The sequence below is a fragment of the Scyliorhinus torazame genome, chromosome 14, assembly GCF_047496885.1.
Source record: "Scyliorhinus torazame isolate Kashiwa2021f chromosome 14, sScyTor2.1, whole genome shotgun sequence".
Taxonomy (NCBI): Eukaryota; Metazoa; Chordata; class Chondrichthyes; order Carcharhiniformes; family Scyliorhinidae; genus Scyliorhinus; species Scyliorhinus torazame.
The window spans coordinates 179,273,402-179,287,061 of record NC_092720.1 but is presented as its reverse complement, the minus strand read 5'-3'; the positions used below and the strand labels follow the sequence as shown (position 1 = coordinate 179,287,061).

At 47.8% G+C, this 13,660-nt stretch overlaps 1 protein-coding gene across 4 annotated transcripts in view; it reads right to left on the bottom strand.

Annotated features, from left to right (window-relative positions):
- Nucleotides 1-13,660, bottom strand: part of rxrba (retinoid x receptor, beta a) — a 126,937-nt gene that overhangs the window by 41,043 nt on the left and 72,234 nt on the right. For 2 of the 4 annotated variants that reach the window (XM_072475248.1, XM_072475249.1), the window contains exon 6: nucleotides 8,217-8,294. The exons of the other annotated variants lie outside the window; for them this stretch is intronic. In XM_072475248.1, coding sequence (XP_072331349.1) covers nucleotides 8,217-8,294 — 78 coding nt within the window. The remainder of the gene's footprint in view (nucleotides 1-8,216; nucleotides 8,295-13,660) is intronic. 4 annotated transcript variants of the gene reach the window in all.

Here is a 13,660-nt window from a genome sequence, read left to right as displayed (position 1 = left end):
GGGGGGAGTTGGAGCAGGGGTGGGGGGAGAGCAGGAGTGGGAGCAGGGGGGGGAGCAGGGGGGAGGGGGAGCAGGAGTGGGGGAGGGGAGCAGGAGTGGGGAGGGGAGGAGTGGGGAGGGGAGCAGGAGTGGGGAGGGGAGCAGGAGTGGGGGAGGGGGAGCAGGAGTGGGGGAGGGGGAGCAGGAGTGGGGGGAGGGGAGCAGGAGTGGGGGGAGCAGGGGTAGGGGAGGGGGAGCAGGGGTAGGGGAGGGGGAGCAGGGGTAGGGGAGGGGGAGCAGGGGTAGGGGAGGGGGAGCAGGGGTAGGGGAGGGTGAGCAGGGGTAGGGGAGGGGGAGCAGGGGTAGGGGAGGGGGAGCAGGGGTAGGGGAGGGGGAGCAGGGGTAGGGGAGGGGGAGCAGGGGTAGGGGAGGGGGAGCAGGGGTAGGGGAGGGGGAGCAGGGGTAGGGGAGGGGGAGCAGGGGTAGGGGAGGGGGAGCAGGGGTAGGGGAGGGGGAGCAGGGGTAGGGGAGGGGGAGCAGGGGTGGGGAGGGGAGCAGGGGTGGGAGAGGGGAGCAGGGGTGGGGGAGGGGGAGCAGGGGTGGGGGAGGGGGAGCAGGGGTGGGGGAGGGGAGCAGGGGTGGGGGAGGGGGAGCAGGACACTTTACACTTTAGAACGTTAAATTCCATCTGCCACTTGTCTGTCCATTTGGCCATCCTGTCTGTATCTTCCGGTAACCCAAGATACTCAACCTCACTGTTAACCACCCGGCCAATCTGTGTGTCATCCGCAATCTTACTGATGCTACCATTCCCATAGTCATCTATGTCATTTATATAAATGACAAACAGGGGGCCCAGCACAGATCCCTGTGGTACACCACTGGTCACTGGCTTTGAGTTACTAAAGCAGACGTCTATCATCACCCTCTGTCTCCTACAGCTAAGACAATTATGAATCCACCTTATCAAATCACCCTGTATCACATGTGCATTTACCTTTTTAATAAGACTCCCATATCGAATCTTGTCAAAAACTTTGCTGAAATCCATGTAAACTACATCAACTGCACTACCCTCATCTATACACTTGGTTACATGCTCAGAAAATTCAATCAAATTTGTTTGGCATGACCTCCCTCTGACAAAGCCATGCTGACTACCCCTGATCAAACCCTGCCTCTCCAAGTGGAGGTAGATTCTCTCCTTCAGAAACTTCTCCAGTAGTTTCCCAACCACTGATGTGAGACTCACTGGGCTGTAGTTCCCTGGTTTGTCTCTACAGCCTTTCTTAAATACTGGGACCACATTAGCTGTTCTCCAGTCCTCTGGCACCTCCCCTGTGGCTAGAGAGGAATTAAAAATTTGGGTCAGAGCCCCGGCAATCTCCTCCCCCACCTCCCACAGCAGCCTGGGACACAATTCATCCAGACCTGGAGATTTGCCCACTTTTCAGCCCGCCAATACCTTGTCACTTCCTCTGACAATTTGCTCAAGAACCTCACAATTTCTCTCCCCGAGTACCATAACTACCTCCTCATTCTCTTGGGTGAAGATAGATGTGAAATATTTGTTTAAAATCCGACTAATGTCCACTTTCCCGCCTTATCCCCATAACCTTAGATTGCTTCCCTGATTAAAACATATCGAATGACCCTCTCCAACTCTCTGCGGTAAAGAATTCCAGATTCACTACCCTGAGAGAAGAAATTCCTCCTTATCTGTCTTAAATGGACGACCCCTCACTCTGAGATTATGCCCTCTGGTCCTAGACTCTCCCACAAGAACATAAGAACTAGGAGCAGGAGTAGGCCATCTGGCCCCTCGAGCCTGCTCCACCATTCAATGAGATCATGGCTGATCTTTTGTGGACTCAGCTCCACTTTCCGGCCCGAACACCATAACCCTTAATCCCTTTATTCTTCAAAACACTATCTATCTTCCTCTTAAAATCATTTAATGAAGGAGCCTCAACTGCTTCACTGGGCAATGAATTCCATAGATTTACAACCCTTTGGGTGAAGACGTTCCTCCTAAACTCAGTCCATATCTACTTCCCCTTATTTTGAGGCTATGCCCCCTAGTTCTGCTTTCACCCGCCAGTGGAAGCAACCTGCCCGCATCTATCCTGTCTATTCCCTTCATAATCTTATATGTTTCTATAAGATCCCCCCTCATCCTTCTAAATTCCAACGAGTACAGTCCCAGTCTACTCAACCTCTCCTCGTAATTCAACCCCTTCAGCTCTGGGATTAACCTAGTGAATCTCCTCTGCACGCCCTCCAGTGCCAGTACGTCCTTTCTCAAGTAAGGAGACCAAAACTGAACACAATACTCCAGGTGTGGCCTCAATAACACCTTATACAATTGCAGCAGAACCTCCCTAGTCTTAAACTCCATCCCTCTAGCAATGAAGGACAAAATTCCATTTGCCTTCTTAATCACCTGTTGCACCTGTATACCAACTTTTTGCGACTCATGCACTAGCACACCCAGGTCTCTCTGCACAGCAGCATGTTTTAATATTTTATCATTTAAATAATAATCCCTTTTGCTGTTATTCCTACCAAAATGGATAACCTCACATTTGTCAACATTGTATTCCATCTGCCAGACCCTAGCCCATTCACTTAGCCTATCCAAATCCCTCTGCACACTTCCAGTATCCTCTGCACATTTTGCTTTACCACTTATCTTAGTGTCATCTGCAAACTTAGACACATTGCCCTTGGTCCCCAACTCCAAACCATCTATGTAAATTGTGAACAGTTGTGGGCCCAACACTGATCCCTGAGGGACACCACTAGCTACTGATTGCCAACCAGAGAAACACCCATTAATCCCCACTCTTTGCTTTCTATTAATTAACCAATCCTCTATCCCCTTAATGCCATGCATCTTTATCTTATGCAGCAACCTTTTGTGTGGCACCTTGTCAAAGGCTTTCTGGATATCCAGATATACCACATCCATTGGCTCCCCGTTATCTACCGCACTGTTAATGTCCTCAAAAAATCCCACTAAATTAGTTAGGCATGACCTGCCCTTTATGAACCCATGCTGCGTCTGCCCAATGGGACAATTTCCATCCAGATGCCTCGCTATTTCTTCCTTGAAGATAGATTCCAGCATCTTCCCTACTACCGAAGTTAAGCTCACTGGCCTATAATTACCCGCTTTCTGCCTACCTCCTTTTTTAAACAGTGGTGACACGTTTGCTAATTTCCAATCCGCCGGGACCACCCCAGAGTCTAGTGAATTTTGGTAAATTATCACTAGTGCATTTGCAATTTCCCTCGCCATCTCTTTTAGCACTCTGGGATGCATTCCATCAGGTCCAGGAGACTTGTCTACCTTTAGCCCCATTAGCTTGCCCATCACTACCTCCTTGGTGATAACAATCCTCTCAAGGTCCTCACCTGTCATAGCCTCATTTCCATCAGTCACTGGCATGTTATTTGTGTCTTCCACTGTGAAGACCGACCCAAAAAACCTGTTCAGTTCCTCAGCCATTTCCTCATCTCCCATTATTAAATCTCCCCTCTCATCCTCTAAAGATCCAATATTTACCTTAGCCACTCTTTTTTGTTTTATGTATTTGTAGAAACTTTTACTATCTCTTTTTATATTCTGAGCAAGTTTACTCTCATAATCTATCTTACTCTTCTTTATAGCTTTTTTAGTAGCTTTCTGTTGCCCCCTAAAGATTTCCCAGTCCTCTAGTCTCCCACTAATCTTTTCCACTTTGTATGCTGTTTCCTTCAATTTGATACTCTCCCTTACTTCCTTAGATATCCATGGTCGATTTTGTCTCTTTTTACCGTCCTTCCTTTTTGTTGGCATAAACCTTTGCTGAGCACTGTGAAAAATCACTTGGAAGGTTCTCCACTGTTCCTCAACTGTTTCACCATAAAGTCTTTGCTCCCAGTCTACCTTAGCTAGTTCTTCTCTCATCCCATTGTAATCTCCTTTGTTTAAGCACAAAACACTAGTGCTTGATTTTACCTTCTCACCCTCCATCTGTATTTTAAATTCCACCATATTGTGATCGCTCCTTCCGAGAGGATCCCTAACTATGAGATCCTGAATCAATCCTGTCTCATCACACAGGACCAGATCTAGGACCGCTTGTTCCCTTGTAGGTTCCATTACATACTGTTCTAGGAAACTATCGCGGATACATTCTATAAACTGCTCCTCAAGGCTGCCTTGACCGACCTGGTTAAACCAATCGACACGTAGATTAAAATCCCCCATGATAACTGCTGTACCATTTCTACATGCATCAGTTATTTCTTTGTTTATTGCCTGCCCCACCATAATGTTACTATTTGGTGGCCTATAGATTACTCCTATCAGTGACTTTTTCGCCTTCCTATTCCTGATTTCCACCCAAATGGATTCAACCTTTTCATCCATAGCACCGATGTCATCCCTTACTGTTGCCCGGATGTCATCCTTAAATAACAGAGCTACACCACCTCCCTTACCATCCACTCTGTCCTTCCGAAAAGTTTGATACCCTCGGATATTTAACTCCCCAGTCGTGACCATCCTTTAACCATGTTTCAGTAATGGCCACTAAATCATAGTCATTCACGATGATTTGCGCCATCAACTCATTTACCTTATTCCAAATACTACGAGCATTCAGGTAAAGTACACTTATGTTGGCTTTTTTACCTCTGTTCTGAATCTTAACACCTCGATCAGTAACCTCTCCTAAGTTATATTTCCTCTTAATCTTTCTCCTAATTTTCCTTGTCGTTGAACCCATATCTTCATGTAACAACCTGCCGCGTCGCTTACCATTAATGTTTTCACTTCCCGTCTTATTTCTTTTAGTATTCCTGGTCCTATTCACTGAGCTCCCCTCAGTCACTGTACCTTGCACTGTCACCCTTTTTGATTTTTGACTATGGCTTCTCTGCCTTACACTTTCCCCCTTACTGCCTTTTATTTCTGTCCCTGTTTTACTACCTTCCAACTTCCTGCATCGGTTCCCATCCCCCTGCCACATTAGTTTAAACTCTCCCCAACAGCTCTAGCCAACACCCCCCCTTGGACATCGGTTCCAGTCCTGCCCAGATGCAGACCGTCCGGTTTGTACTGGTCCCACCTCCCCCAGAACCGGTTCCAATGTCCCAGGAATTTGAATCCCTCCCTCTTGCACCATCTCTTGAGCCACGCATTCATCCTCTCTATCCTGACATTCCTACTCTGACCAGCTCGTGGCACTGGTTGCAATCCTGAGATTACTACCTTTGAGGTCCTACTTTTTAGTTTAACTCCTAGCTCCCTAAATTCAGCTTGTAGGACCTCGTCCCGTTTTTTACCTATATCGTTGGTGCCTATGTGCACCACGACAGCTGGCTGTTCACCCTCCCCCCCCAGAATGTCCTGCAGCCGCTCCGAGACATCCTTAACCCTTGCACCAGGGAGGCAACATACCATCCTGGAGTCTCGATTGCGTCCGCAGAACCGCCTGTCTATTCCCCTTACAATCGAGTCCCCTATCACTATAGCCCTGCCATTCTTCTTCCTGCCCAGCTGCGCAGCAGAGCCAGCCACGGTGCCATGAACCTGGCTGCTGCTGCCTTCCCCTGGTGAGCCATCTCCCTCAACAGTATCCAAAGCGGTATATCTGTTTTGCAGGGAGATGACCGCAGAGGACACCTGCACTGCCTTCCTACTCTTGCTCTGTCTTTTGGTCACCCATTTGGTCACCCATATCGCCCTCAGTACCTTTCACCTGCGGTGTGACCAACTCGCTAAACGTGCTATCCACGACGTCCTCAGCATCGCGGATGCTCCAAAGTGAGTCCATCCGCAGCTCCAGAGCCGTCAAGCGGTCTAACAGGAGCTGCAACTGGACACACTTCTTGCATGTGAAGGAGCCAGGGACAGTGGACGTGTCCCTGAGCTCCCACATCGCACACGAGGTCATGACACGGGTCTGAGATCTCCTGCCATGTCTTAAACCTTTGGTAAACTTCAACAACTACAATTTCAACAAAAAAAAACAAAGGAAAAATAAATAAATATACCAATGAAAAGAAACAGAAAAACAGAAGCACTACTTACCAGTCACTTACCAGGGATAAAAAGCACTTCCTACCCACCCAGCTTCCAATTCCCACCTAGATTCAAATTCCCAAACTCACTCTTAGCTGTGTCTCACTCCTGGCTCTGTCTTCTCTGGCTCACTGGGAGTGAGTTTACAAGTTGCTCTTTTTAAACTGTCCTGAATTGACTCCCCTCCCCCACCTGCTTTTAGATCAAGGTAGATTTAAGGGACTGACACTTAACTGCCAACCAGTTATGTGAGTGGGTGGGGCAGCCCTTGTTAACCCACACTGCACAATACTAGCTTAATTTAAATTAATTTAAACTCCTGAAATTTAAAAGGAGCTGCCTTATTGATTTAATTCAATTCCCACCTAAATTCAAATTCCCAAACTCACTCATAGCTGTGTCTCACTCCTGGCTCTGTCTTCTCTGGCTCACTGGGAGATGCTGAGAGGAAACATCCTCTCAGCATCAACCCTGGCGAGAGCCCCCTGAGAAGCTTGCAGGTCTCAATAAGGTCAACTCTCATTCACTTAAAGTTCAATGTGTCCAGGTCCAAACAACTCAACCTCTCCTCATAAGGAAATCCCTCCATTCCTGGGTTCAACCTAGTCCTCCAATCAGAAAAGCACCCTTCCATTGCTACTCTTTGCCTTCTTTGACCTAGCCAGTTCTGTATCCAACTTGCCAGCTCACCCCTGATCCCGTGTGACTTCACCTTTTGTGCCAGTCTACCATGAGGGACCTTGTCAAAGGCCTTACTGAAGTCCATATTGACAACATCCACTGCCCTACCTGCATCAATCATCTTTGTGACCTCTTCGAAAAACTCTATCAAGTTAGCGAGACACGACCTCCCCTTCACAAAACCATGCTGCCTCTCGCTAATACCCAGGAAGTGTAGAAGATTTTAGTTTAGTCGGGCAGCATGGTCGGCGCAGGCTTGGATGGCCGAAGGGCCTGTTCCTGTGCTGTACTTTTCTTTGTTCTTTGAATCTTCTCTGGACTGCCTCCAACGCCAGTATTTCGTTCCTTAGATAAGGGGACCAAAACTGTTCACAGTATTCCAGATGTTGTCTAACTAGTGCCTTGTATAGTTTTATCAATACTTCCCTATTTTATACTCCATTCCCTTTGAAATAAAAACTTAACATTCCATGAGCCTTCCCAATTACCTGAATTTGCATATCAGCTTTTTGTGCTTTATGCACGGGAACCTCCAAATCTCCGTGTGCTGCAGCTTTCTGCAGACCTTCTCCACTTAAATAATATTCAGCTCCTTTATTCTTCCTACCAAAGTGCATAAATTCACATTTTCCTACATTATATTTCATCTGCCTGCCAAGTTTTTTGCCCACTCACATAACCTGTCTATATCCCTCTGTGGACTCTTTGGTCATCCTCACCACTTGCCTTCCCAACTATATTTGTGTATTTCGCAAACTTGGCAATAGAGCATTCATTTTCTTCTTCCAAGTCATTAATATATGTTGTGAATAATTGTGATCCCAGCATGGATCCCTGTGGCACTCCAGTAGTCACAGGTTGTCATCCTGAAAATGTCCCACATATTCATGTCTTCTATCAGTCAGCCAATCCTCTATCTATGCTAATGTACTGCCCCCAACACCGTGGGCTCTTATCTTACGTAGAATTGTGCAGTACCTTATCAAATGCTTTTGGGAACATTTTCCGAATGACAGCTGGAGTGGCAGGATGGGATGAGAGGGGGATGGGGGGTATAAGGTTAGGTGGGAAGGATGAGGGGTGGGGGGTGAGAGGTGGGATGGGAGGGGCGGACTGGGGTAAGGAGGAAGGACGGGGAGGACATGGGGGATGGGAAGATCGAGACTGTCACTGCAGAGGGGGAGGGGGAGGGGGGGGGGGAATCCACAGGCGGAGGAGAGAGAAAATTGAGGGAGTGGGACAAGGAGAGAAGGAAAGGCCAGTGTGCTGTGGAGCTGGGCTGCCCTGTTGTCGGGTGGGGGTCCTCGCAACTAGCAGCCGCCCATGCTGCCTGTGCAGAATCATTATAAACATGACTGGCCAGTTGAATAGACATTCCTACCTTGCATTGAGGATCCAACCAGCACACGCCCCACCCCCTCCCAAACTTCCCCTCAAGTTTTGCAACAAAAACTAAAAGAAGCTATGAAAGAAAGGGAGTTACTTTTTTGGCTGTAATCACCCGGCGAATGACTGTTGCCTGGGGCTCGACATCAGCGAGTGCTTGAGAAATCGCATCCATCTGATGGCAGAGAGACGCAAATTAGGAGCAGAACGGAAATGGGGTTAAACACACGATAACAGGCAGGCCGAGCGGGCACATCACGAACGGACTCCTGAGGGGGCAGCTCTTCGAGGCGGGGGCTGCCAATGAGGGGTGGGCATGTGTGTGCGTGTGCAGGGGAAGGGGAAGCACCTGGTTAGAGTAGCAGGACACCCTCCTTTGATGCGGTTGGACTCTCAATGAAGGGGAAAGCTGGTGGAATTTCAACTCAATGAATAACTCTGGAATTGTAAAGTTAGTCTGAATGACGGTGACCATGGCAACTATCGTCTGTTGTTGTAAAAATCCATCTGGTTCACCTGGGGGGGGGGGGGGGGGAAGAGAGAAAGAGGCCTAACCCTAACCCTAGATGCGGGTTGTTTGTTTTTTTTGCGGCACACGGTCCGGCAAAAGACAGGGATGGAAAGGAGCCTCACGGGAGCCACAGCAGGTCTGAGCGGTCGCCCCACCCAATGAGCAGAGCGCTTCAATTGATCTGCCTCGCGGGGAAGGTCGACGTGGTGGCCGGCCATCTGGGGAGCCTATGACAGGTTCTACCAAGAGACAGACATTTCAGCGCAGGGCTCCTGCCTTCGGCGGGGGCAGCACGAGCAGCGGGCATCAGCTGGAATCTAACCACCTGTTGAAGCTCATCAGCTCGCTCCCCTCTGATGGCATTGAAACACGAGGGTTCAGAAAGCCTTGGGTTCAAACAATATGCAGGTGGTGTTGGGGGGGGGGGGGGGGGAGATGACGTAATGCCAGTGGGGTGAACAGAGAAACAGGGCACTGTCTTGTTGAGGTGGGCCCCAGGGCACTTGGAGAGGACAAATGCGGCGGGCACTCTGCGTTCCTCAACCAATAACACCGCCATTGTCCTCAGGTCATGTGTTATTTAAGCTGCACCACAGCGGTGGGGGTGGTGGGGGGTGGGGGGAGGGGGGGGGGGTTGACAGAGTGGTGTCGTCACTGGACTAGTAATCCAGAGACCCAACGTAATGCTCTCTGGGGACCCAGGTTCGCCATCAGGGACCCGGGTTCAATTCTATATTTGGATGACTGTCTGTGTGGAGTTTGCACTTTTTCCCCGTGTCTGCGTGGGTTTCCTCCGGCTGCTCCGGTTTCGTCCCACAGTCCAAGGATGTGCGGGTTAGGTGGATTGGCCATGCTAAAATTGCCCCTTAGTGTTCAAGGATATGCTGGTTTGGTGGGGTTTCAAGGATGGAGCAGGGGAGTGAGCCTAGGTAGGGGGCTCTTTCAGTAGGTCGATGCAGACCTGATGGGCCAAATGGCCTCCTGCATTGCAGGGATTCTATGGTCGACTCCCAAACTGCCCTCTGAAATGTCATTCCGTTCGAAGTTAGATGCCCACATTGTAAGAGTCCTTCCTGTGTATTTCCATTTCTTTTATTTTTATTATTTGTGTCCATGGACCCATAATCAGGATGTGCCTTTAAGCAGAAGAGTCAAGGTTGAAACAGTCTGCTTGCCAGAACACTGTGTTCCCAGGTTTTGTATTTTGGAGAGGAGAAACCAGATTCTTCGACACTGTGTGGATCTTAGGAACCAGCTTTCGAGGGACTTGGTTCGATTGGTTAACTGGCAGCTGGTGCGTTGGCCAGGGACAGTGTTCTGCCTGACAACGGTCAGTAATTGGTTCATGCGTGATGCTTTCTGAGAGAATTTAGCAGAAGCGTTTAGACCTTGGACGTGAAAGGAAGAATCTCTCTCTCGCCCCTACAGTGAATGCCTGGCACAACCTTTGATGTGAACCTGAAATAATGCTGAGCCTGCCAGAGAAAACCATCTCAAGTCTTGAAGGAAGAAGTACCAAAACAAAAGCCTGAACTTCAGAAAGACATTAACTGGAAGTCATCCCAATGCATCAGAGATCCTTATCTTAATGCAAGTTCCTCCATTTGTTTACATAACTGGTTGCCAAAAACATTGATGGCATACTCCAAATCTGGCCCAATTAATGTCTTGTACAAATTTAACAACACTCCCTTGCTTTCACACAACACTCAACATCTGTGAACATCAAGATTGTTAAACAGTCACCTTAAAAGATTCTGCGCCCATGCATTTCTCATCCTCCAAATCTATATTCTACCCCAGCCCCCGCGCAAAAAACACACTAAACTGTATCTGCCCCCAATCTGCCCACTCCACTATCCTGTCCATGGGGGATCTACCATGCTTTGAGCTCATTTTCAAAGCCCTGCCTATTTTGGAGTGATTGACATGATTGCAAAAGGACAAAGTGCCAATGCAGATCCCGGGGGCGTACCATCCACTACCCATATTCCAGCCAGCTCTACCTTTTGCTTTCTGGCCTCTCTCTCTCTCTCAAACTCTGCAGCTCTTAGATATTACCCGCCTACATATCCATCAGCTTTTGAGGTGGCACTATGTCAAACGCCATCTGGAAACTGCAAACCCATTCGGAGAGCACACAACCCCTTTGTCTAAGTTTGCAGTCATTTCCTCAACAGCTTCAACTAAGTTAGTCCAGTGGAGTGATAACTCTGCACCCAACCTAGCCCCCACCCCCGCCCCCCCCCCCCCCTCGAGACTTTTGCAGGAGAATCATGCTTTTCCGAGTGTAACCAACACTTTCCCGATGGTTACCAGGTTCTATCCCAGGTTACAGATGCCAGGTTTGCAGTGTCAGAATTGGCTCCTTGGGTGCGATTTTCCCAATATCAGCATAAGCAATTGCAGCATTTGCAGTGCAAAGCAACACCCGTCCTATGCAGTTCCAGTTCCCTTTTGAACAGAGAAAATAGGAGTAGGCCATTCAGCCCTTCGAGCCTGCTCTGCCATTTAACATAATCATGGCTGATCGTTCAGCACCCTCCCCATACCCCTTGATGTCGCGAGTCCAGAAACCTATTTTCTTCTTAAATATACTCACTGACTTGGCCTCCACAGCCTTCTGTGGTAAACAATTCCACCGGTCCGCCACCCTCTGTGAAGAGGTTTCTCCTCATCTCAGTCCTAAATGGCCTGCCCGTATCCTGAGACTGTGGCCTCTTGGACGAGCGCCCCCCACCCCCACCCTCCAGCCAGGGGAAACAACATCTCTGCATTCAGTCTGTCCAGCCCCATCAGAATTTTTGATGTTCCAATTAGATCCCCTCCCATTCTTCTAAGTTTCAGTGAATACTGGTCCAGCCAACTGAATCTCCCCTTGGACAACAATCCTGCCAGTCCAGGAATCACTCTGGTGAACCTTCACTGCACCCTCCCCTTTCTTAGGTAAAGAGATCAAAACCGCACCTTACTCAAGGTGTAGTCTCACCAAGGTCCTGTACAGCTACAGGTAAGCCATCCTTGCTCCTGTACTCAAGTCTTCTTGCAATGAAGCCAACATATCTTTTGCCTTTCTAACTGCTTGCTGTACCTGCATGCTTGCCTTCAGTGGCTGGTGAACAAGGACAGCCAGGTCCCTTTGTACATCAACATTTCCCAATCTATCACCATTTACGTAACGCTCGCCATTCTGTTTCTCCATCCGAAGTGGATAACTTCACACGTATCCACATTATATTATATCTGTCACATTGTTTCTCGGCCTTTTGGCTAAGATCAAGCATCAGGTCAAGCCCATGATGAGGTGCAATGCTTTTTCTTGTCAGCTTGGATCTTGTATGTCTTTCTTATGGGGACCATGAATTGGCTTCAATTTGAATTTGAAATGGTTTTTGGAGCAAGCAATAAGATGGATTAAGGGTTTGCCCTGTCCACACTGCACATTGGCTTTGTAACTTTAAGGATGGGATCAAAACAATAATTAAATATTACATCTGCCACATATTTGGGCAATCATCCAACTTGCCTAAATCGTTTTGAACCTATTTACGTCCTCCTCACGGCTCACAATTCCACCTGGTTTTGTATCATCAGCAAACTTGAAATATTATATTTGATTCCCTCATCCATATCATTGATGTGTATTGTGATAGTTGGGGCCCCAAGCACAGATGCCTGCGGGACCTCACGAGTCACCATATTCCACTCTGAAAAAGACCCATTTATTCCTATTCTCTGGTTCCTGTCTGTACGTGTTCTCAGTACGTGCCAACATATTACCTGCAATCAATCCCATGTTTAAATTTCGCACACTCATCTCTTCTGTGGGACTTTATCAAAAGCTTGCTGAAAAACCAAATACACCACATCCACTGTCTCTCCTTTATCTATTCCACTTGTCACGTCCTCAGAAATCACCAGATTTGTCAAATATGATTTCTTTTCAGAAATCCATGTTGACGTTGTCTAATCCCATTAATACTTTCTACATATCCTGTTATCACATCCTTTAATACAGATTCCAGCATTTTCCCAACTACTGATGTTTGGCTGACTGGTCAATAATTCCCTGTTTCTTCCTCCCCGCTCTTTAATCAGCAAGGTTACATTTTCCACCTTCCAATCTTCCGAGACTGTTCCAGAATCCACAGGTTCATTATTTCCATGGCCACCTCCTTTCGCACCCTGGGATGTAGTTTATCAGGCCTTGGGGGATTTAATCAGCTTTTATTAATTTCTCCAGCATTATTTTTTTGCTATTACCGATTGCCTTCCTTCTCACCAGACCCTTGGTCCACAGTAGCACAGTGGTTAGCGCCAGGGTCACAGGTTCAATTCCCACCTTGGGTCACTGCCTGTGCGGAGTCTGCACGTTCTCCCCGTGACTGCATGGGTTTCCTCCGGGTGCTTCCTCCCATAAGTCCTGAAAGACGTGCTGTTAGGTGAATTGGACATTCTGAATTCTCCCTCTGTGTACCCAAACAGGCACTGGAATGTGGCGATTAGGGGTTTTTCAAAGTAACTTCATTGATCAGCCATGATCTCATTGAATGGTTGTGCAAGCTCGAAGGGCCAGGTGGCCCACTCCTGCTCCTAGTTCTTATTGCAGTGTTAATGTAGGCCTACTTGTGGCAATAAAAATTATTATAAGGTTATTATTTCTTTTAATAAATTTAGAGTACCCAATTAATTTTTCCCCAATTAAGGGGCAATTAAGCGTGGTCAATCCACCTAACCAGAACGTCTTTTGGGTTGTGGGAGCCAAACCCACGCAAACACGGGGAGAATGTGCAAACTCCACATGGACAGTGACCCAGAGCCGGGATCGAACCTGGGACCTCAGCACGGTGAGGCAGCTGTGCTAACCACTGCACCACCATGCTGCCCGATAAGATTATTATTATAAAGTTATTTATGCCTTTTTCTGTGAAGAAAGAAGTAAAGTATTTGTTAATTGCATTACCATTTCCTTGTTCTTCATTATACATTTATATTATATATTATAAATGAAGGGACCTACATTTGTCTTC